Source organism: Carex rostrata, chromosome 17 (genome assembly GCF_964058835.1).
Source record: "Carex rostrata chromosome 17, lpCarRost1.2, whole genome shotgun sequence".
NCBI classification, from domain to species: domain Eukaryota; kingdom Viridiplantae; phylum Streptophyta; class Magnoliopsida; order Poales; family Cyperaceae; genus Carex; species Carex rostrata.
The window spans coordinates 5,757,689-5,778,702 of NC_135934.1; the positions used below are offsets into that span (position 1 = coordinate 5,757,689).

The 21,014-nt window shown below is 34.0% G+C and overlaps 4 protein-coding genes across 7 annotated transcripts; 3 read left to right on the forward strand and 1 right to left on the reverse strand.

Annotated features, from left to right (window-relative positions):
* Positions 1 to 3: 3 nt before the first annotated feature.
* Positions 4 to 1,150, forward strand: LOC144568434 (cocosin 1-like). The gene is made up of 2 exons (XM_078318790.1): positions 4 to 492; positions 597 to 1,150. Exons 1-2 carry the CDS (start codon positions 37 to 39, stop codon positions 1,020 to 1,022), a joined length of 882 nt encoding a protein of 293 aa, XP_078174916.1. The 5' UTR covers positions 4 to 36; the 3' UTR covers positions 1,023 to 1,150.
* A 2,517-nt stretch (positions 1,151 to 3,667) lies between these two features.
* Positions 3,668 to 5,675, forward strand: LOC144568325 (Tetratricopeptide repeat (TPR)-like superfamily protein). Its single transcript, XM_078318632.1, has one exon. It carries the CDS (start codon positions 3,668 to 3,670, stop codon positions 5,078 to 5,080), a length of 1,413 nt encoding a protein of 470 aa, XP_078174758.1. The 3' UTR covers positions 5,081 to 5,675.
* Positions 5,676 to 15,104: 9,429 nt separating this feature from the next.
* Positions 15,105 to 17,615, forward strand: LOC144568585 (alpha-1,3-arabinosyltransferase XAT3-like). Its single transcript, XM_078318955.1, has 3 exons — positions 15,105 to 15,277; positions 15,351 to 15,494; positions 16,077 to 17,615. The coding sequence occupies exons 1-3, from the start codon at positions 15,178 to 15,180 to the stop codon at positions 17,267 to 17,269; spliced, it is 1,437 nt and encodes a 478-aa protein (XP_078175081.1). The 5' UTR covers positions 15,105 to 15,177; the 3' UTR covers positions 17,270 to 17,615.
* A 468-nt stretch (positions 17,616 to 18,083) lies between these two features.
* Positions 18,084 to 20,373, reverse strand: LOC144568586 (P-loop containing nucleoside triphosphate hydrolases superfamily protein). 4 transcript variants are annotated; one of them, XM_078318959.1, is made up of 7 exons: positions 20,033 to 20,373; positions 19,766 to 19,938; positions 19,361 to 19,508; positions 19,071 to 19,237; positions 18,643 to 18,765; positions 18,468 to 18,565; positions 18,084 to 18,373 (listed from the first exon to the last, which is right to left on the reverse strand). In XM_078318959.1, exons 1-7 carry the CDS (start codon positions 20,212 to 20,214, stop codon positions 18,236 to 18,238), a joined length of 1,029 nt encoding a protein of 342 aa, XP_078175085.1. In that variant the 5' UTR covers positions 20,215 to 20,373; the 3' UTR covers positions 18,084 to 18,235. The 4 variants fall into 4 exon arrangements, with proteins under 4 accessions (XP_078175085.1, XP_078175084.1, XP_078175083.1 ...); XM_078318958.1 differs by having other exon boundaries at positions 19,361 to 19,497; positions 19,749 to 19,938; positions 20,033 to 20,345; XM_078318957.1 differs by having other exon boundaries at positions 18,468 to 18,571; positions 20,033 to 20,343.
* Between the last annotated feature and the right edge of the window lie 641 nt (positions 20,374 to 21,014).

Here is a 21,014-nt window from a genome sequence, read left to right on the forward strand (position 1 = left end):
TTCCACTTAGCTGGAAGGTTCCAAAGTGTTGAACCAATGGTCGAAATAGGAAGCCAATCATTGAGAACAACCCAACTATTAAGCAACAACGTGTTCAGTGGATTCGACACTCAGATGCTAGCGGAGGCTTTCGGAGTGAACCCAGAATTAGTACGGAGACTCCAAAGTCAGAATGATCCGAGAGGCGAGATAGTTTTTGTCAAAGAGGGACTTCAGATGCTCAGGCCTTCAAGGAGTCAAGAGGTGCAACAACAAGAGTTCGAGGAGAGCATGGAGAGGCAACAGTTTGGCAAGAATATATATGGACCGCAAAACATTACCAACGGCTTGGATGAGGCCTTCTGCACAATGAAGATAAGGAGCAACATAGATATTCCTTCTCGTGCCGACTATTTCAACCAAAGAGGCAGTAGAGTTGCAATCCTCAACAGTCAGAAGCTTCCGATTCTTAATCTGGTGCAAATGAGTGCCGCAAGAGTTGTTCTCCAAAGGGTGAGGACCAGTTCTTCAAATCTTTAAAAAAAATTGAATTGAGTGATCAAATTGCTGGTTCGTCTCAAATAACTAATTATACTTATTAATTGGAACTTTTGCAGAATTCCATGATTACACCCTACTGGCACATAAATTGTCATAGCTTGATGTATGTAACTGGTGGACAAGGACGGGTCCAGGTCGTCAACCACCGTGGCAAGACTGTCTTTGATGGCACGCTCCATCGTGGGCAAATAATTCTCATCCCTCAAAACTTTGTTGTCCTTAAGAGAGCCGAACGCGAGATGTTCCAGTGGGTGTCATTCAACACCAACCACAATGCCATGAGAAGTCAGACTGTAGGCAAGAATTCAGTACTTCGAGCCATGCCGTTGCAAGTACTGATGCATTCTTACCGATTATCAATGGAGCAAGCTAGGAGACTCAAGTTCAGCAGACAACAGGAGATGACTATTCTTAGTCCTATGTATGAGGAGAGCCTGGAGAGATCAATGAGTGATGTGTCTGGTGAGTCAGTGACTCAGTGAGTGAGTGAGTGAGTGGAACAAAGATCCCGCTGATAGACTGTTTTTAGCGGTGATTCAAACCTTAATAAATGCCTATTTGAGGCTGAGCGAGATCGTTGTAGCTAGGCTTTGAATAAAAAGAGAAAAAATTCTCGTTATGATATTTGCTTATGTTTTGATTGAAGTGTTGATTTGATTTGACATTATTAAAAGAGCTGATCACTTGCTTAAAAAAATGAAATGGATATATATTATTATTTAGTCATGAAGGATCATAAAAATAAGAAATTAAATCCGTAGCACCTCTCATAATATTTGATTCAAATTTAAATTCATCCAATGACATAATATTAGAGGAAGTTTGTCATATCATCTTTCCCTTCATTTCAATCCTCTTTCTCTTGAATGACAAAAAAAAAAAAAAAAAAAAAATCCTCTTTCTCTTCACACGTGTCACAAAGATACAAACCCATCTGGATTTTGGGCAATTTTAGCTAGGTTGGGGATAGTTTTGATTTTAAGCCCATATATTATTTTGCGCTGTTTTTTTTTTTATATATATATTATCGTTTACATAAAATTGATTTTGGGTTGTGGTTGTATTTTCTTTTATTAAATTAGATCGTCAGCTGGATTTAGCAAGTTGAGGAATTGTGTGGATCGGATTATGTATTCGACTCGGATCTAACTATATACCAATCATGTTTAATTTGGAAGTAAGTCTGTGTTTTACTTCTCACTTGCATTTTGCGATTTTAAAATTCAATCAGTCGATATGAACCGTTCAACATGATCTTCGTATTAAAATATGATTTGAGACAAAAAAAAAATCATTCTTTTAAATATTTTACTATTTTTTAGAATCACTATTTTTATTAAAATCCACTATTTTCTAGAAAAACTGTGATTTTCAAGCACATTTTAATATGGAGATCATTTTAAACGGTTCAAATTGACGTACTATTTAAACTTTCGTAATAAATGTATGGTTACAAATAAAACAATCTCTTTATTCTCCAAAGCACCGTAAGTCACATCTAAAATTATTGTATTTTATGCATAAAATTAATGATTATATATAGTAAAAATAAGTTAGCTTCACATGTATATATTGTTATACTGAGGAGTGTTCTAATGCCACAAGCATTTAATACCACAAATTAAAATTTCACGACTTCACTTTTCATTTTTTATAAATAATCCAAATGTCTTATCCATATAGTTCCGGATAAAATTTTATGATTTTTCAGAATTTATTATATATCAAGTTGGGAAAAAAAAATATTCTACTTATCCATAATAGGTTAATTTTAATGCTTTAATTAATTTATTTGATATTTAAAATGAACTACAAAAATTATTAAATTTTATGTGGAAGTATTTTTTATTAATAAATAAGATCAACATTTTAGATTCATTTGAATATAAAATATGAATAGAAGTATAGCTCGTTTATATAATTCCTAGCTTCATGAGTAGTTTCGGAACTTCAAATGGGATGAATATTTTGATCGGAGAGGAAAAGAAATCCCATCCAAACAATACTCTTGGCTGAATTTTGAAACATTTTTGTCTACCTAATTTTTTAAATAAATAATATCATTATTTTTATTTCTAAATATTTCACAAATTTATACATAATTTGAATACATACAATTACAAGAATTATTTATATTCAAACCTTTTATCTATTAAATATCTTTATTTTATCTATGCCGAATATCTTACGAACATGGAACTCTTTTATTCATTTACCCGACTCATATTGTATCCAGGGTACAAAAAAATATATGAGTACAAGTATTTTTTTTTTTTTTTAGTTTAATTGATTTATTGGATGAGAATACGAATAAGAGTTATTTCGTACTCATTACTTTTATATGATAATTGATATATATTAAATTATATATGATGCTATTTTTTAATTTGTAGGTATATAATATAACTTTTATTACTATGATTAGATTGATCTATACAACATTTTATATAGTACTTGACAATTTATGATAGAATTGATTTATTTAATATATTATTAAAAAAATAATTAGTAATTTATTAATAAATCATGGGTACCTACTGCTAGCCTTTTAAGTTTGCACAGTCAAGATTTTCAAAGATCAAGTATTTTCATTCTTCAGATTAAAACACATGTTACAAAAATAAAAATCAATTTTAAATATGCTCCTCATAAATGATAAAATATCACATATACTACAAACAGAAGAAGAAAAAAGTGCTTTGCATAATATTTTAAAGCACTCATCCTTCGTATCTATATCTATATTGTGCATCATTTTTTTTCTTATTAATTTTATGTTTGAAAATATGATACTTTTTTTTTTTTTTCCGACCAAACCTATAAAGTTCTCAACCTCATGCTTCGCATCAAGTTGTAAACTTGTAACTACTCAAAAGACGAACTCTGACGACAAAACGGTCCAATTCTTTCAATCGCATTGTTGGCTGTTGCTTGCTTAGAGTTAGCGACAAAACGGGGTAAAAATATTGACAGAGCAGTTTTTCCTTCCGATTCCGAACAATAAAATCAGCACAGTGCTGCATGAAGTAAAAACTACTCCGTCAATATCTTTATGTACAAAGCGTGCAGTCTGTGGCGGTGAGCCTCTGATCTGATCAGAACCATCAAAAGAATGAATGAATGAATGATGCACTTCTTAGAAGCTCTACTCCAAAGGCATTTCACCGAACCCAGCAAAATATTTGAAATCCATGCACTTCTCATCACCTCTGGTTTCTTCCTTCTTCCCAAACCATCAAACACCTTTTCTTTCAATTGTTTGATTCAATCATACCTCCGCCAAGGGAAACCCTCTGATGCACCCCTCCGCCTCTTTGTTCAATTACTCTCCTCTGGAGCTCAACCTAACCATCACACCTTTCCTTCTATTCTCAAATCATCCTCTCCTATTAGTGGGGTTGTCATTCACGGCCAATCCGTTCGTCGTGGCCTTGTATTTGATAACTTCGTTGGTTGCTCTCTTATGAAGTTCTATGCTAAGTTGGGTCGCTTTGTGGATGCAAAGAAGGTGTTCGATGAAATGCCTCATCCAGACTTGGCTTCTTCCAATGCCATGCTCGATGTCGCATGTGCTTCTGATGACATGGGTTCTGCTAATGAGTTCTTTGAGGGCATGACAATAAGAAATATCATTTCTTGGACAACACTGATTAATGGATTTTCAAAAAATGGGTCTCATTACAATGCAATTTGGATCTTTAGAAGGTTGATTCATGAAAGTGAGAATGTATGTGGAAATGTGAGCCCTAATGAAGCTACATTCGTTTGTGTTTTATCTTCATGTGCAAATTTAGATGGCCGAGAAGGTCTGGCTATAGGTAAAGAGGTTCATGCATATATTGTTCGTCATAGGATACATCTCACAGCTTTCTTGGGCACTGCGTTAATTGACTTGTATGGCAAGCATGGCCATCTTCATTCTTGTGAGAATACATTCAAATCAATTGTTCGAAGTGAGGTTTGCACGTGGAATGCAATGATATTTGCATTGGCATGCAATGGGGAGGAAGAGAAAGCCTTGCACATGTTCGACAAAATGCCGTCTGAAGGAGTAGTACCTAACCATATTACCTTGGTGGCAGTCTTAACCGCTTGTTCACGTGCAGGTTTGGTGGACTTGGGATTGCGACATTTTGAATCAATGGTTGCCAAACACGGCCTCACTCCATTAATGGAGCATTACGGGTGTGTAGTGGATTTGTTAGGAAGAGCCGGGTGGCTACACAAGGCCGTGTATTTTATAGAGCGAATGCCTTTTAAGGCCGATGTGTCAGTTTGGGGTGCACTTCTTGGAGCATGTAAGTTACATGGAAATGCCAAACTTGGAGAGTATGTGATGCAAAAATTAATTAGTCTTGAGCCTTGGCATGGTGGCCAGTACATGACCTTGAGAAATATGTATGCACAGAAAGGAAGGTGGCGAGATGTAGTGGAAATGACGGAAACTATGGTGTTTGTCGGAATTAAGAAGGCTGTTGGTACGAGTTATGTTAACTCTACTTACGCTACATTTGACAATCCGGCATCGGTAGATTTATAAGTTTAACATAATGGAAGAGGATATACTATTTATTTATTTATTTATTTTTAGTATCTCCATGCACAACTTCTTCCAGAGGTAAGTCTAAAGACGAAGTTGGATCGACTAACCCAAGTCAGACTTAGCACCTTGCGGTTACAGTAGAGGCTTTAGTGAAGAGAAAATCATGGATATATGTATCACTTGGTGCAACAACTAATGACAATTGCTTAGAAGTAATTGATTTTTTGGAACGAAAAAACCTGGTACATAATACAGGATGCTGTCAATTTAGATGAGGATACCGAAGATAAGACCTTAAAAAATGCACTGCATTGCTATTTCAATGTTTGAAGTGAATTTAATGTAATTGGATGTCTTGTGCTGTTTTTATAATTTTCTAGCTTTTAGATGGACATGTGTTAGGGGACATTTTGGGGATATTTTAGATAGGCTATTGGGTACTTGGATGGTGCATGATTTTGGTATCAGGTGTGGTACATGGATATGGTACCATGACTTCCAGTGGGAGTGTAGGATGTAGATTATCTTAGCTATCTTAATCTTGTTTTGTAATTTGTAAGAACACTGGTTATAGATTTTGTGCAACTGGAAATTGATGGGTTTGCCACTTTTTTCAAAAGAGAAAAACAAGTCAGTCATATGTTCCATGTATTGAACTTTGGGTGTTCTAATTCTCTCTGTAGAGTTCTTGGAATTGGTCAGCCTAAAATTCTGGCTTGTACACAACAAAAGAATGAATTTTGAAATCAGATTCCAAATTAAACGGGTGAGGGAGCTGCCTCCTTTTCTGAGTGTGTAATAACGCACCCACCCGTTGCTTTTAATTGCACAGTAATGCTTGTTCTTCTTTCCTATTTGGTTCAAATCCTCCGATAATTATTTAAACTCCTTAGAATAGAACTGAATATCTTCAAAAGCACATCATCATATTGTTATCACACTAAAATTCCAATATATCTTCAAAAGCAGATTGGTGTTCAGATGGACACTATGTACCAGTATGCAACATTCCAGTTTAAATAGGTAAATACCTTGGTGTAACTGGTCATCCATACTAGTATGTCGGGAGCGCTTAGACCTCAACATAGATAACTGTTTTTTTTTTTAAAAAGAATTGAGGGTCAAGTCCTCAAATTCCATTCATTTTTTTTTTTTTTTACAAAAGTAAAGAACGAGTAACAGCCTCTATAAAAAACAAATAGAACAAAACAAAAAGGAAAAAAGTAAAATAAACAAACCAAAAAATAAAAATAGAAGAAAGAAAAGATTAAGAAGCAGCTAAGCACTGTGTATACAGGTTCTGATGTATGCCTTTTACTGTTATCTGAAATTTCTGAAGACTATTCAGATACCAATTTTAAAATTCTGTGTGTGTTTCGGTTGTGTTTGGAATGTTGTTGTAATTAAGTTGTGATTTAGGTTGTGAAATATGCAAAGTTGTGGAACAACAACTAAGTCTCTTTGGGCCTTATTTGGGCTAATTAGCGGTCTCTGTATTGATAACGGTCCAGCATGACACGGTGTGCAATATGCACAGTCAGCACGGAGAAGACAAATGATAGCCTCAAATTTTTCAGATTGGGTTATCAAACGATCCGAATTTTTTTTTTTTGAAAATTTTCGATAGTGACTATCAGAATTAGCATTACAGTAGTTGCTAAATACTGTCTATTACACAACCTTTACATCCACCTTGAATTCCACTTTACCAGCATAATAAAACAAACACTAAACTACTGGTACCTATCCTCCAGAACACCTGCACTATTAATAATTAACAGAATTTCATCCACAACTTAACTTCTCTATTGGCATGGTATGCAATCCAAATCGGGTCTGTTTCACAATCTTCAAAAATCTTCCTGTTGCGTGCCCTCCACAAAAACCAACAAATAGCAAAAAAATAAGAAGCCCATTCCTGCCTTGGCATCTGTACTTTACAAGCCCTCCAAGATTTATCAACTGTACTCTGCACTGTGTTCCCCAAATGTAAAATATTAACTCCCAACAGAACATTCATTTTTGTCCAACATCTCCTTGCCCTATTGCATTGGAAAAATAAATGCAGTGCAGTTTCAAATGAGCATCGTTGGCAAACTTCACAGCGTAGATTGCACTGTAATCCTCTGTGGAACATGACATCATGAGTTAAAAGTTTCCAAATGAATCGGTAGGGCCATCGGATTTTATCAGCAGCTAATACCCGTTGATAGAATGAATTGGCAGAATACTCCTTGTTATTTGACCATAGCCATAATATTCGGTCCTCTGTATGCCCTACCAGGTGTACTGAACACATGCCTCTGCTAATGGCCATTTGCAGTGAATATTTTCTGGTAGATGGATCAGGGGTAAATTGGGTATTCAATGTTGGATATGTCCGAGAATCAAACCAATAAGAGATCAATGATCCCTGAGCTATATCCCATGTAACACTCCAATCAAATAAAGGTCTTATTTTTAACATTTGCTGTCAAAAGAAAGACCCTTGTCTCATCCAGATGTGGTGTTTTTCTGAAACTTTTGCTAAATTATATAGTTGTAGAACCGTCTGAGTCCATAAAGAGTTTGGAACCTTGTATAATCGCCACCACCATCTCAGCAATAAAGATTTATTGCGAACAGTCAGATTTGCCCCTCCCAAACCCCCATATTCTTTTGGATGACAAACTAATTCCCAATTAATTAACGATATGCCACTTCTATTTTCAGATTTTCCCCATAAGAAATCCCTTCGAATTTTGTCAATCCTTTTAATTACCCAACTTGGTAATAAGAAGGAAGACATGAAATATATAGGAATTGAGCTTAAAACCGAGTTCATGAGCTGTAGCCGACCCCCCCTCGAGATGAGACGGCTTTTCCATCCTTCCAACTTGGACTCAATTTTCTCAATTAAAGGCATGAACAACTCTCTACTGGGTTTTTTCAAAGTCAATGGCAATCCCAAATAAACAACTGGAAAATCAGATAAGGAGCATCCTAGAACAGCCGAAATTACCGGCACATGATTAGCACTGATGTTGAGAGGAATCCATGTACTCTTATCAAAATTAATTTCTAGGCCCGACACTGCAGTGAATAATCGTAATACTACCTTTAGAGTGATAATAGTAGTCGGCTCTGCATTAGCAATGAAAACAGTATCGTCTGCATATTGGTGAATAACAACTGCTTGTTTCAATTTCTTAGATAACCCGGACTGCACCAAGTGATTAAGTACCCCTACCATTTTACTAAGAACATCAACAGCGATATCGAACAGCATGGGGGACAGTGGATCCCCCTGTCTTAAACCCTTTTTATGAAAGAAAAATTCTGACTCCCCTCCATTCATGACAATTCTCGAAGAAGCAGTTTTTAGTAGACTTTCAATCCAACTAATCCATCTTTCCGGGAAACCCCGTGACTCCAAAACTCGTTTGAGATAATCCCAATTGACCGAGTCAAACGCTTTGGCAAAATCTATTTTAATAAAACAAGCTGGTCTCCCACAGTTTGAAATGTGATTTAACATTTCTCTAGTCGAGTTAAAATTCTCGGTAATTTGTCGCCCTTGAACAAATGCCGTCTGATTCGAGGCAATTAAATCAGGCAGATGACACCGCAACCTATTAGCTAGCAGCTTGGATATTAGTTTGGGAATAGCATTCATCACACTTATAGGTCGAAAATCTCCCACTTGAACTGCATTCTCCTTCTTTGGAATCATAATAATGTTGGCCTGATTTATGCTTGATAAATCAAGTGAATTATGATAGAAGCTGTGTATTAAATTACAAACCTCTTCTTTTAAAGTAGACCAATGGGATTGGAGAAATTCATTCGGGATCCCATCCGGACCCGATGCCTTATTTTTTGCCAATTGTCGTACCGCCAGCTCAATTTCATCTGAATTTTAAGGAAATAAATCTGCTGCGATTCTTTGGGATCGCAGGGACCCTGCAATTCCAAATCTCACCATCTATTTTGTGAAATCTACGAATCTTAAAAGAAATTATTTTTTGCACGAATCTCAAAATAAATAAAAGGGCGGATGTGGAATTGCAGGGTCCCTGCGATCCCAAGGAATCACAGCAGATTTATTTCCGAATTTTAAACTTAAAATTTGAGGTACTGTAGATTTAGGGGAGCTCTTTGGTGCACAACAAAAGGCATAGAATACTATGAAGAGGAGGGTTTTAATACCTCGTATTTTTCGTACCTCATCATACCTCATATTTTATATCTTTATTATTTTCAAAATTCGAACTGTCGATCTGAACCGCTCAACATAACATCCATACTTAAATATGTTTAGAGATGAAATTTTATAATTTTTGAAAACTTTTTACTAGTTTTTCACATGGGTAGAAAATCACTGTTTTTTTAATGGTCCAGAAACAATGATTTTGTTTCTATTTTAAAAAATAGTAAAAAAAAATCTCCAAAAATTATAAAATTTCATCTCCAAGCATATTTTAGTATGGATATCATGTTGAGCGGTTCAGATCAACAGTTTGAACTTTAAAAATGAAGATATAAAGTATGAGGATATTATGAGGTATGAAAAACATGAAATATTGGAACTCTCCTCTATTATGAACTGGTGAATAGACAGGTGCTTAAAAAGTGTTGAATGGCTGAATCATACTTTCCTAAAATAGTCAAACAGGTCAAGACTAAAATTAAACTCATTATTTCAGTTAAGTAGTCTATTTAGAGATATTCATTAGAAAACGACATTTGGTTTTCTAATTTAATTCTTTGCATCAATTTTTCATTTTGAATATTGTTTGATTTGAACTTCTGAGTACAACACATCTTTATTAGTTATTACTATCATTGCTGTTATATTTGCTATTGAGAGTTTATTTTTAATATGATTTCAACAACACTGAATTGGAAAAATTAACATATAACCTTTATTCAATTTAAGAGCAATGTTGTTTACTATAAACTTTATTTTCAATTTATCTGAATTTATCATGGACCAATCTAATTCGATAATAGTGATGATGATTACAATAAATATAACACATAAATATTATCTTTAGTTGTAACATCTACAATATGCTAATAATAACTGATGATTGGGCATGCATGAGAACTAAAATCCGGCAGTAGCTTTCAAAATTAATTATTAACATAGGAAATCTAATTAGGAAAAAAAGAAATAAAATAATATATAAGAGAACATTCAAATATGAAATGAAGTATTATATACGTGAAAAAGACATAAATTTAACGAAAAACTACCACTAAATTGAAGCAGTCGGCGCCATGTGGAATGCCATGTGACAGTGTTTTCTTTTTTAGAAAAGAAATGAAGATTTTTTAAATAAGTGGAAAGATGAAGATGTTTCTTTATGGCATGAAAAAAATGCAACAAATATGTGTTTTCTTACATAATATTATAAGAAACCACATGTTTAATATGATTTCTTACTGTACCACAATCAAGATTCTAAATAACATTTATCACAGATAACTAGTTATATTATAGAAAACAATTGATAACACTATAGCTTCTAAGATTCAAAAAAATTATAGCACAACTATTATGTAGCTATAACTAACTATATAGAGCTCTGACCATAACGCTACTCACTCGATAGTCACATAAAATTTTATTTGTAAAAGAACAACAACTCATGTTCTATCTTTTGTCATTTGTAAAGAAATTGAATATTTATAAATAATAACTCTAACAAATTGCAATAATTTGTGTTTTTTTTAAAGAGGGCAGTAAACTGTGTAGCAAATAGTACTGTGCTATGGCACTCTAAGAAATCAAACTAAATATGCGATTCTTTAGCGAATTCTTACAAACTACATATTTGGTGTGAATTTTTTCATGTCATAAAAACGATTTCCTCTTCTTTTTTTTTTAAATATTTATTTATTTTCTACTATAAAAAGGCCCATGTGATGTGAGGCTCCTTTTCGTTTTCGTCCACCTCATTGCAAAATTTCCACGCATCACCGATTCACCCACTGCTGAGTTGTATTTTTTTTTTTTTCTATTTTATCATCACTACCTCACGTTATGATTTAAAATTTTCTCCAAGAGAAATATTACAACTTACAAGGTAAAAAAAGAAAGAAAAAAAAAAAACCCTTTTCCCTCCTGAGCTGTCATCTCCATTGATAGATCATTAAAAAAACTTATTAAGATTGATCAAAAGAAAACGAACAGCTTTATGTCAAAAAAGATGATTTTTTCAGCATTTAGGATATTACAACAGGAAACTAACCCACAGGTTGCTTTGTAGTTAGAAAAAATATCTGCTCCAATTTTCTGAACGGTCATTTTAGCAAAGTACAACAAGTAATGCTGCATTTGTCACGAAATTTGAATGAAAATATAATTTGTGACTAGTATATTTATGTATATGGAGAATCGGTTTTTGATTTAGTGATAAATATTTTTTTTATGTAAGAGATGATATATTAAAAACTCAATTGATTTTTTTTAAAATATTAAATAACTTGACAACTTAGGCTGTGTTCTAGAGCAGAAAAGAACCTCCTTCATTAAAGGGAAGGAGCGAGAACGAAGAGGAACTCCTTGTGCGTCCGGGCTACCCACGCTGTTCATCCGCTTCAGGTAATTGGAGAGGAAAAGAAAGAAACGGACTACTGTAATGAAAGGAACACGTTATACAAATTTATCAAATTCATACCTTCAAAATTGAAATGTAGATTTCACTGTAGCGAGAGAAACCGCACACTGCTTCTTCCTTTCTTTTCATTTCCGTTCCTCTCCGTCTAAGTGTTGTGGAGCACAGTTTTAAACTTTTAACATTATTAAAATAATATATATTCTGCTTATTATTCACAAGGAACAATTAAGTAATGAAAGTTGATGTTTGATTAATGTATTAATGAATCCTCTCAATCAAATTTATTATATTAATCAATTTGACAACCGAGCAGCAGAACCATCACCGAACCAATTTTTGGTACTTTTGAGGCTGACTTTTTGCTTCCTTTTTTTTAATATTATTTTAATCAATTCACGAGAAGGCTTGTTTGTTGCCTCGTGCTGTTTATAATTTTTTTTCTTTAGGCCGCAATCTCGGCTTTGGTAGTTTGAACTAGAGTAGGGGTGTCAATGGGTACGATACGGGTCGGGTGGAGATATTTTCATATCCGTACCTGTTATGATAACGAAAAAAAATCTTTACTCTTATCCGTATTTTCGAATACGGTACGGGTCGGGTAATCAGGTAAACGGATAAAAAAAAATGTCATTAACATTTCGATTTGTGTTTTTGATAAAATATTTTTCAAAATAAGAAAAACATAATAATGAATACAACTAATTTATATTATGAAAATTTAATAAAATACAAAAACTTTATTGTATCATGTATCATCTTCATACAAATATATATCTATATATAATTTTATTTTTTTAAAATTATCTTATACGAAAACGGGTAAAATAACGAAAAAAAATCATTACCCTTACCCGTACCTGATTAGCTAACGGAAAAAAAATCTTACCCTTACCCGTGTTTTCGGATACGATACGGGTCGGGTAAACGGGTAAAAGAGTGCCATTGACACCCCTAAACTAGAGCAGTGCAAAATTATTTAAATTCATAACTCATTTATAATTCGCTCACTAATTGCTCATTTTAACTCGCTCATTTATAACTTGAGTCAGTTCTAACTCGAGTTGACTGACTTGTTCAATAAATGAGTTGAGTTTGAGCATACCTCAACTCACTCATTAACAACTGAATTTGTCACAATAAATCTCATGTCCTTCTAAATAACTCTTAAGCTGTTGTTTAGATTTTTTATTTTGTTAGTTATTTTGTTAATTATGTTTGAATTATTTGTGTTTAGATAAATTCTTACTAAATTATTTGAATTGTTTGTGTTTAGATAAACTCTTACTAATATATAGCTAAAACTAAAAAAATTGACTAGTCAAACGAGTTATAAACGAATTGTGAACCAACTCAAGTTAGTTTTACAGTTCATTTTTAACATCCCAACTCGAATTGACTCGTTCATTTCTTAAATGAGCTGAGCACGAGTTGGAGATAACTCGCTCAAACTTGACTCATTTACAGCCCTAACCTTGAACCAAACCAACGGTGGAGATTCGATACATGCTACTTATAATACAAAACAAGCATATAAATATATACGGAGATGCAGATTTGTGTATTAAATGTATCCATTCATGATCAAATTTATGTACGACAGTTGATATCAAAATTCGCCAAAATTAAAATATATAAGTTATTATTCTACTAAATTTCGATGCGTAGATAAAATTGATGTTATTTTTATTTTTATGCTCAATAATGTCTACACCATGTGCGTCTGAAACTTAAAAAAAACATGAAAACGACAAAAAAAAAAAACTTGTGGTGTTTTATCACGCTAATATTTAACTAATTTAATTATTGGAACATTCGTCGGTGCACCTAAAACCGTGGAAATTAATAATCATATGATTAAATGATTGTGATCCTGAAATCAAGCTGGACCAATAGAAACGGATCTCAAGTGAATTTTGGTACCGTTACATGGTCATTCTCATCTACCAAACACAAAGCCCGCAAAGAGTGTAGATTCCCTTGGGCTATCATTGACACCGACCGTGAGGCGGGTCACTTAGCATTGATCAAAATTGAGTCTATAGAAATTATTTAATTTGTTGGAGGAATTTCGCCTCCGACATGTCACTTAACAAGAACGTATCACTTAACAAGAATGTATATAGTTTTTTTATAAAATTTATACTTGGTGTAATATTATATAAATAGTTCATGTTTAAATTTATATATCATTATTTGACGAACATTTCCGATAATTGTTAGCAGACCTCTTAAGTTAAAATCTATTAAAATTGAAACCATAGGCATTTTAGGTGTTGGACCAAATTCAGTGCAATGCTTAGCCGGAGCCATCTGATCCGCATTAAAATTCATGCAGACAATTTATATTAATTTTGTTATGTAAAATTTAATGGTGTGTGAATCTTGATACTTATCAAATGATTCAAACCAAATATCAGACTGAATATGATTCAATGTTCATCGGACTGCACTTTTCTCCAATAAAAGTGGCCATGAGAAATGAAGTGCGCGTGCTTGTCACCGTGGGTCCGGCTGTGGATAACTCGCCACATTTCTGATAGACTTGTATGGGTAACAGAGGATCCAAGTTGCCGGCAGAATTACTATTCATTTTAATTTCATTCTCTTTAAAGTCTGTTCAAATCATCAAAGTTCTATCAACAAGTACTGTATAACCAATTATGGCAAAAATTTAATGAATTAATTTCAAGCCATTTAAACAAGTACAATATCAATAGCCAATAAGGGATTATCACATAAGCTCTGCACTAGCTTGTAATCTTCAGATAGGATATCCTGGTAAAAAAAAAAAAATTCAGTAAAGTAGGATGTCAATTGTCAAGGCATCCAATTGATTTAATATTCATAAAATATCTTCTATCCGAGTTTCGAACCTAACAATTCCCATACGAAGAGCATTGTCTTGACTACTAGATCAAAACCTGATTCTTGATATCATAGTGAATTATATGCAAAACAATATATAACAGAGAAATTAGTATATATATCTTAAGGTTAATCAAGAAAAATATATAACAGAGAAATTAGTATATTTCTCCATCAATATTTCAATTAGTTATGTTCCCATCTAAACTCACTAATTAAGTTGATTAATATCTCCATTTATTAATTTGATCACTTAAAATCACAGTTAATATCAATAAAAAATTGACAGTTTTGCCCCTGCTAATGTACAGCTGATCATGTTATATTATATGTAACCAACTAATTTTACCCAGTCGGCAGATTTTTTTTTTCTTTGACTTCATATAATTTAGAAACAAATTATTAGATGCTTATTAAAATATTGATCCCAAATTCCTTTGCTGTTAGTGTCTAGTGTTGCCCTACAAAAATACACAATTAATTAAGAAAAGGAAGTGCCAACAAGAAGTCATCTCCACTTCCCTACTGGCATGTATCATGTATGTATATATATATTTGATCAAATTATATGATGACAGAGTATGATCATACCCAGTCTAACCAAGAAAACCAACAAACAGCTAGATGGCCACAGATGCTAAAAACCTTGTTCTTGTTGCTTTTCTTCTCATTCCATTGATCTATGCCTTCATGCTTCGCTTTGACGCCGACTCCATACGCTCATGTACGCCATAGTTTGCTTGTAAAATAATTGTATCGATAATTGTAAACATTGTGATGCATTTTGTTAAATCCAGGGGCTCTTCAATTGCGAGAAATACAGAGAGATGACAATGTCGGTATCGAACAATCAAAGAAGCAAGATGATCATAGATTACTAAACAAAGAGAATGCCATGGATGCTGAGAGCATAAGGTTAAAGCTACAGCAACTACTAAGAGGTGTTTGTTTAAGTATATATTGTCCTACAATTAAGAAATCATTTATCATTAAATGCAATAGATCATTCAATTCAGTTGGTATACTGCATCATTTTGGGAAAAAAAAAAAGTGAAAAAAAATAGTACCCCTTTTTTTTATTTAACTTAATGATCCAAAATCACTGCTTTTGGATGGTTCAAAATTTTCAAATTAAATGTTTTTCTACCTATTTAAAAAATAGTAAAATAATTATAAAAATAATATAAATTTTGGCCTGCAAGTATATTTTTATATAAAGATCATGCTAAACTGTTCAGATCGATTATTTGAACTTTAAAAATGATTTATTAGTCTATACTGTGGGCCGCTATGTAATATAAATATCACCATAGCCTCACCTTTTATTGTCCTTTAACAATTAAGAAGTCGATTATCATTAAATGTGACAGATCATTCAATTTACTTGGTATAATGCATCTCTTTTGAAAAAACCAGGAAAAAAGATTAATACCCAAATAATTTGTATATACAGTTCCCCCCATTTTTTATTTAAATTCTATGATCCAGTAGTAGTAATTATTTGAAATTGAAAAAATCAACAGGGAAAAGCCAAGAAGACCTGCTCCAAAATGGAATTGGCTGCATTTCGACATCATATTCTGACATGTGCGTCACTACGTCGACCGTCGCAATCCACATTACCACATCTAACACCACTGACATATACCTAACCGGTGGTCAAAGGCTTCCAGCAGACACAAACAACATCAGCATTCTCCCGTACCCACGAAAAATCGACGCACCTGCAATGATACGTACCTCCCCAGTTAACTTCCTTCAAGCCAACTCTACTACTCCGCTGCCGGCATGTGACGTGAACCATGTGGTCCCGGCCATCATCTTCTCCACTGGTGGATTTGCTGGTAACTTCTTCCATGATATCAACGATCTCCTCATCCCGTTATTTATCACTTCGAGCATTTTGCGCCCCAATGTACGTCTCATCTTGACCGATTATGAGTCGTGGTGGGCCCAGAAGTACCAGCGCATGCTCTCTGCTATTTCCTTATATGACATGATATCTGTCCCAAGTAATGGTGTCACAGGAAAGGTTCACTGCTTTCCAGGGGCCGTTGTGGGGCTTACTTATCACGGCCATCTGGGTTGCAACAACACTGAAGCGCCGGGAAACCTCACTACTATCGACTTTCTCCATTTTCTTCATAGTTCACTATTTCATAAAGCAAATGACCCGGCAAAAACACTACCAACTCAAAAGGATCAACCTCTAATGGTACTGATCTCAAGGCGCAAGTCAAGAATGTTACTCAATGAAGAGGAAGTAATCAACCTTGCTAAAGAAGTTGGTTTCAGAGTCGAGGTTGCCACACCAAAGGTAATGTCAGAGCTGCAGTCGTTCGCTGAGCTGGTGAACCAGTGCCACGTTCTTTTTGGTGTACACGGTGCAGGGCTGACAAACATGGTATTCTTGCGACCCAGCGCAGTGCTGGTTCAAGTGGTCCCATGGGGCTTGGATTGGGTATCAAAAGCATATTACCGTAAGCCGGCACAGGACATGGGGCTGAAGTATGTGGAGTACAAGATCAGCGTAGATGAAAGTACGCTCCTTGAGAAGTACCCGATCGACCACCAAGTTATCACGGACCCACTTTCGATAAACATGCAAGGTTACGAAGTGAGCAAGCCTATATACATCGACGGGCAAAATGTGCAGCTCAACTTGACGAGGTTTAGGGGCACGCTCGAGACAGCCATGCAGCTTGCTGATTTTTAATCAGAATTGGATGCAAAGATAGGTACCGAATTTACCTTCTTCATGCAGAATCGCAGGAACTTGGCCACACTACCATGGCAACAGAAGATCCATGCATATCAATTTTCTCTTCTTTTTGAAAGAGCATGCATGTTTATTCTCAAATGAGCTATTCATTTCTCCAAAGCTTGTTGCAATTGTTACAGAGCAAATTGTTAGTTGTAGACTTCAGTGTTATCTAGAAAAGAGGCCGTTGAGTATACAGAGGGAACTCTTTGTAAAACAATATTTTATTTGACCACTCAAAAATATTCTTACAACTCCTTAATAATATTACAATTCTATTACTCAATTGTAGAACTTTCAAAATCACACCTCTGCTACTATAATATCGTGAAGCTTCAAGCTGGTACAATACTCTTTACTTGTTATTGCTTATTTTCTCTCTTGCTTCTTTCTTGTTTCAAAATGAAGACAAGACACTATTTATACTTGCTATGAAAATTTCTAGATCCTATTAATAAATAAATAATTTTAAAAGTTTCCTAACCAATCAAGTAAAATCGATTTCATGAACATGCTCGACTCCTCAGAAATTTTCTGGGTTGGGTTAATGGGTTGAACCAGCGTTGCATCCTCAATAGAGATGTTTATCTAATATTTCCTGATAGCTTGATTTTTGCAAGAAAGTTTGGTACAAGAACCTTGCAATAATTTCGTTTTCTTCTAAAGGTGAAATCTCATATGCCTAATTCACTTTAGATCGAATCATCATATGAGAATTTAAATCAATGCACCATAACCAACACCGAAACAAGATGGGAACATAACAAAATAAACAGAGAACTTAACATAGCCCATAAAATCAACTAATTCTACATACGATAATCACAGCTATGTTTTACATTCATGAGTAAATATACAAAATGCTATAAAAGTCAGAATGCATATTAGACAACTAACTAATGGCAAACTTAATATAGTATATCAGTTACCAAAAGAGAATAACCCCATAGCCCCTCCGATGCCCGCGAGAATCATAAAGCATAGATAAATTATATATACGTCTATGGCTAAGTCCAAATATTTTTGCACCTTCCAATTGGGATGCTCTAACCCTCGTTTCTGAAAAACAAGTTTTATGTCAGAACACTTTTCTTTTATGGCTAAAAAGAACCCGAATGTCATATTTAAAGAAAAAAAATAGTGGAGATCAAACCATTTTAAGAGATTTCTTCTTAAGAGGAAGACCGCGATCCGCTTTCTCAAGACAATACCGCAACATATGAAGCACGTTTAACTCAGTATGATAATTATCTATTCCTAAAAATATGGTTCTCTTGTTAGATAAAACTATTAAGAACTCGTACAATTAAATCATGAACAAATGTTACCTGATATGTTAAAAATCTGATATCGAGGAATGTCAAGTAAATCTTCGATAGAGTTGAGAACACTAGCTAAATTTATAGAAGAAACTCGATCTCCATTTATTACTACCACTGCTGGCTTGCCACCTGCAATTAGAAAATATAAAATCAACAATTGAGGCAGATAAATAAGTGTTATGTAATTTCATTTTATGAGGTGGGTTAATAGTATAATTTTTTGTAAAAATTAAAAAAATTTAAGGACAAAACTGAAAATTTTCAATTTATAGGGGGTGCTTAGCACCCCTTTTCCTCTTTCTACTTTCGTCCCTGGCAGTGGTAGATACTACCTGGCAATAACATAATCAAACTGAGAGGAACCAGGTATTCAGATACAATAGGAGAAATTACTAAATCCAAAAGAAATTAAAACATAATAAAAGAGAACACACCTTTAAATGAAAGGAATGGGTAATTAAAGGTTGCATAAGCTACGTCCATGTAGTGTGTATCCTGAGTATCAATTGATTTCAGAATAGAAATTGCATCAAGCACTAATATAGCATAGTTCACCATCCTCTTCTTATTGTATTTTTTTATTTTTGCATTGATTGAGTCACTGCAAAAAGAGAAGATAACTTAATTTGGAAAATAAGTACTACGGGCGTATTTTTGTCATACCAATCTACGATTAACTACAACTTAGATCATGGACAATTTAATACATTCAACATCATGGTACCAGATATTATTCTCTCCATGGAAAACCCCATTTTTCATCCATTTCTGAAGGATCTTGTAATTTTCTTCAAGGCAAATGGACCATTCCGGAGTATCAAAAACACATATCGATGTTGAATTCTCAAGTATCATATGCTCCTCAAGATCATCTGCAAAAAAGTATTATTGCCAAACAAAGTGTTTATACTCTTAACATGTTGCTATCCATTAAATGCAACCAGTTCACTGAAAAGTTACACAATTCAGGGATGACTGGTGCAAAAAAAAAAAGTAAATGAGTTTGCAGTTTACTGGCACAACCGAAGCTTAAATTGGGTTAATTGCGTCTTGGATATTGATTATCAAATTCAAGCTTAATTGGCAGTTAAAACTACATCAGAGTGTTGCACAATCCAAAATAACTTGCCTGTAACTCCAGCCATATCAACAGTAGATGGGTTCCAAAAGTGCTCAAAAATACTCTTAATTTCACTGACAAGTGCGCTCTTTCCAGTGCCTCCGATCAAAAGAAGTGTCGTTGTTTCAGGGATTTCAATCTTATCTCTAGCTGCATCACCAACAAAATCTCCTGGTTTATACCTGTCAAATATCCACAAAGTGTAAGAATTTAATTTTAAGGTAAATGAACAAAACAAAAGTCAAAATTAACAGTTGGATATTTCGTCTGAAGCACCTCCGAATGAATTCTCTCAAATTCAGGAGAGAACGAGCGCGCGCATAGGCAGAGAAGCATGCGTCGCACCGCTTCGGTGGGGACAGTTCGGTAATTTTAGATTCGTCGGAGCTGGATGCATCGTTTTCGTCGTCGGAGTATAGGTCGGTGAATTCTCCGGCCAGGCGGCGACCTCCTCCCATAGTGTACTACTGTTGTATTGGAATTTGAGAGCAAATTTTTTAATTCTATATAAAGAGAAATATCCTGAGAGATTGATTCCTTAAATCTTAAAAAAAAGGAAGGTTTTTTGTTATTTTTACGTCATTTCATTATACTTCGGAGCTAAGTTTAATTATTATACCAAGTTTATAGATTGACTTAACAGGGTAAAAATATTAAGAATACGGGGGCTGCTAAATTCTACCAAAGAGGAACCCAAGAAAATCGCTGATGAAATAAGGCAATACTTTTAGTATGTAAAATCCTGAAAATATGAATAAAGATTTCTTATATATAGCAGCTTTTGCCACGCTTTTATAAGAAGGTATGAATATTATAACTAAAGACATAACACTTTTTTTTTCTAAAAAAAAACTTTTGTTTACATCCAGTTTTAAAGGAGTTATTATAATCATGTTGTAAAGAAAAAATAGCTATATTTAATAGGACCGGACCGAACTATTGGTAAATATAGGGTCAAAATTATTATTTTTGCAGAACACATTATTCCACCCATACAATCAAAATAAAGGTAACCAAAATGACAGTCTTTCTGTTTCTTATAATTTATAAATCGTAAGAAACACCAAAGAAAAGTCATAGAAACAATTCCTATAAGATATTTAACAAATATATCCTTTTTTTAGAGTCCAAAAAAAACATATATCTTTCTTTTAAATGATTAAATATATTTAATATTCAACGGCTTCTCTCGTCATGTTCGTACGAACAATTTGAAAAAATAATTATAAGAATATAATTCTCAAGGGTGAAAAGTGAA

Coding starts and splice junctions, on each gene's coding strand:
- LOC144568434 (XM_078318790.1), top strand. CDS start 37: ATGGTCGAAATAGGAAGCCAATCATTGAGAACAACCCAACTATTAAGC. Junction 493..596: donor CAAGAGTTGTTCTCCAAAGG/GTGAGGACCAGT, acceptor GAACTTTTGCAG/AATTCCATGATTACACCCTA.
- LOC144568325 (XM_078318632.1), top strand. CDS start 3,668: ATGCACTTCTTAGAAGCTCTACTCCAAAGGCATTTCACCGAACCCAGC.
- LOC144568585 (XM_078318955.1), top strand. CDS start 15,178: ATGGCCACAGATGCTAAAAACCTTGTTCTTGTTGCTTTTCTTCTCATT. Junction 15,278..15,350: donor CGCCGACTCCATACGCTCAT/GTACGCCATAGT, acceptor TGTTAAATCCAG/GGGCTCTTCAATTGCGAGAA. Junction 15,495..16,076: donor GCTACAGCAACTACTAAGAG/GTGTTTGTTTAA, acceptor AAAAATCAACAG/GGAAAAGCCAAGAAGACCTG.
- LOC144568586 (XM_078318956.1), bottom strand. CDS start 20,214: ATGGGAGGAGGTCGCCGCCTGGCCGGAGAATTCACCGACCTATACTCC. Junction 19,498..19,748: donor CAGGCAAGTTATTTTGGATT/GTGCAACACTCT, acceptor GATGATCTTGAG/GAGCATATGATACTTGAGAA. Junction 19,238..19,360: donor CATGGAGAGAATAATATCTG/GTACCATGATGT, acceptor CTCTTTTTGCAG/TGACTCAATCAATGCAAAAA.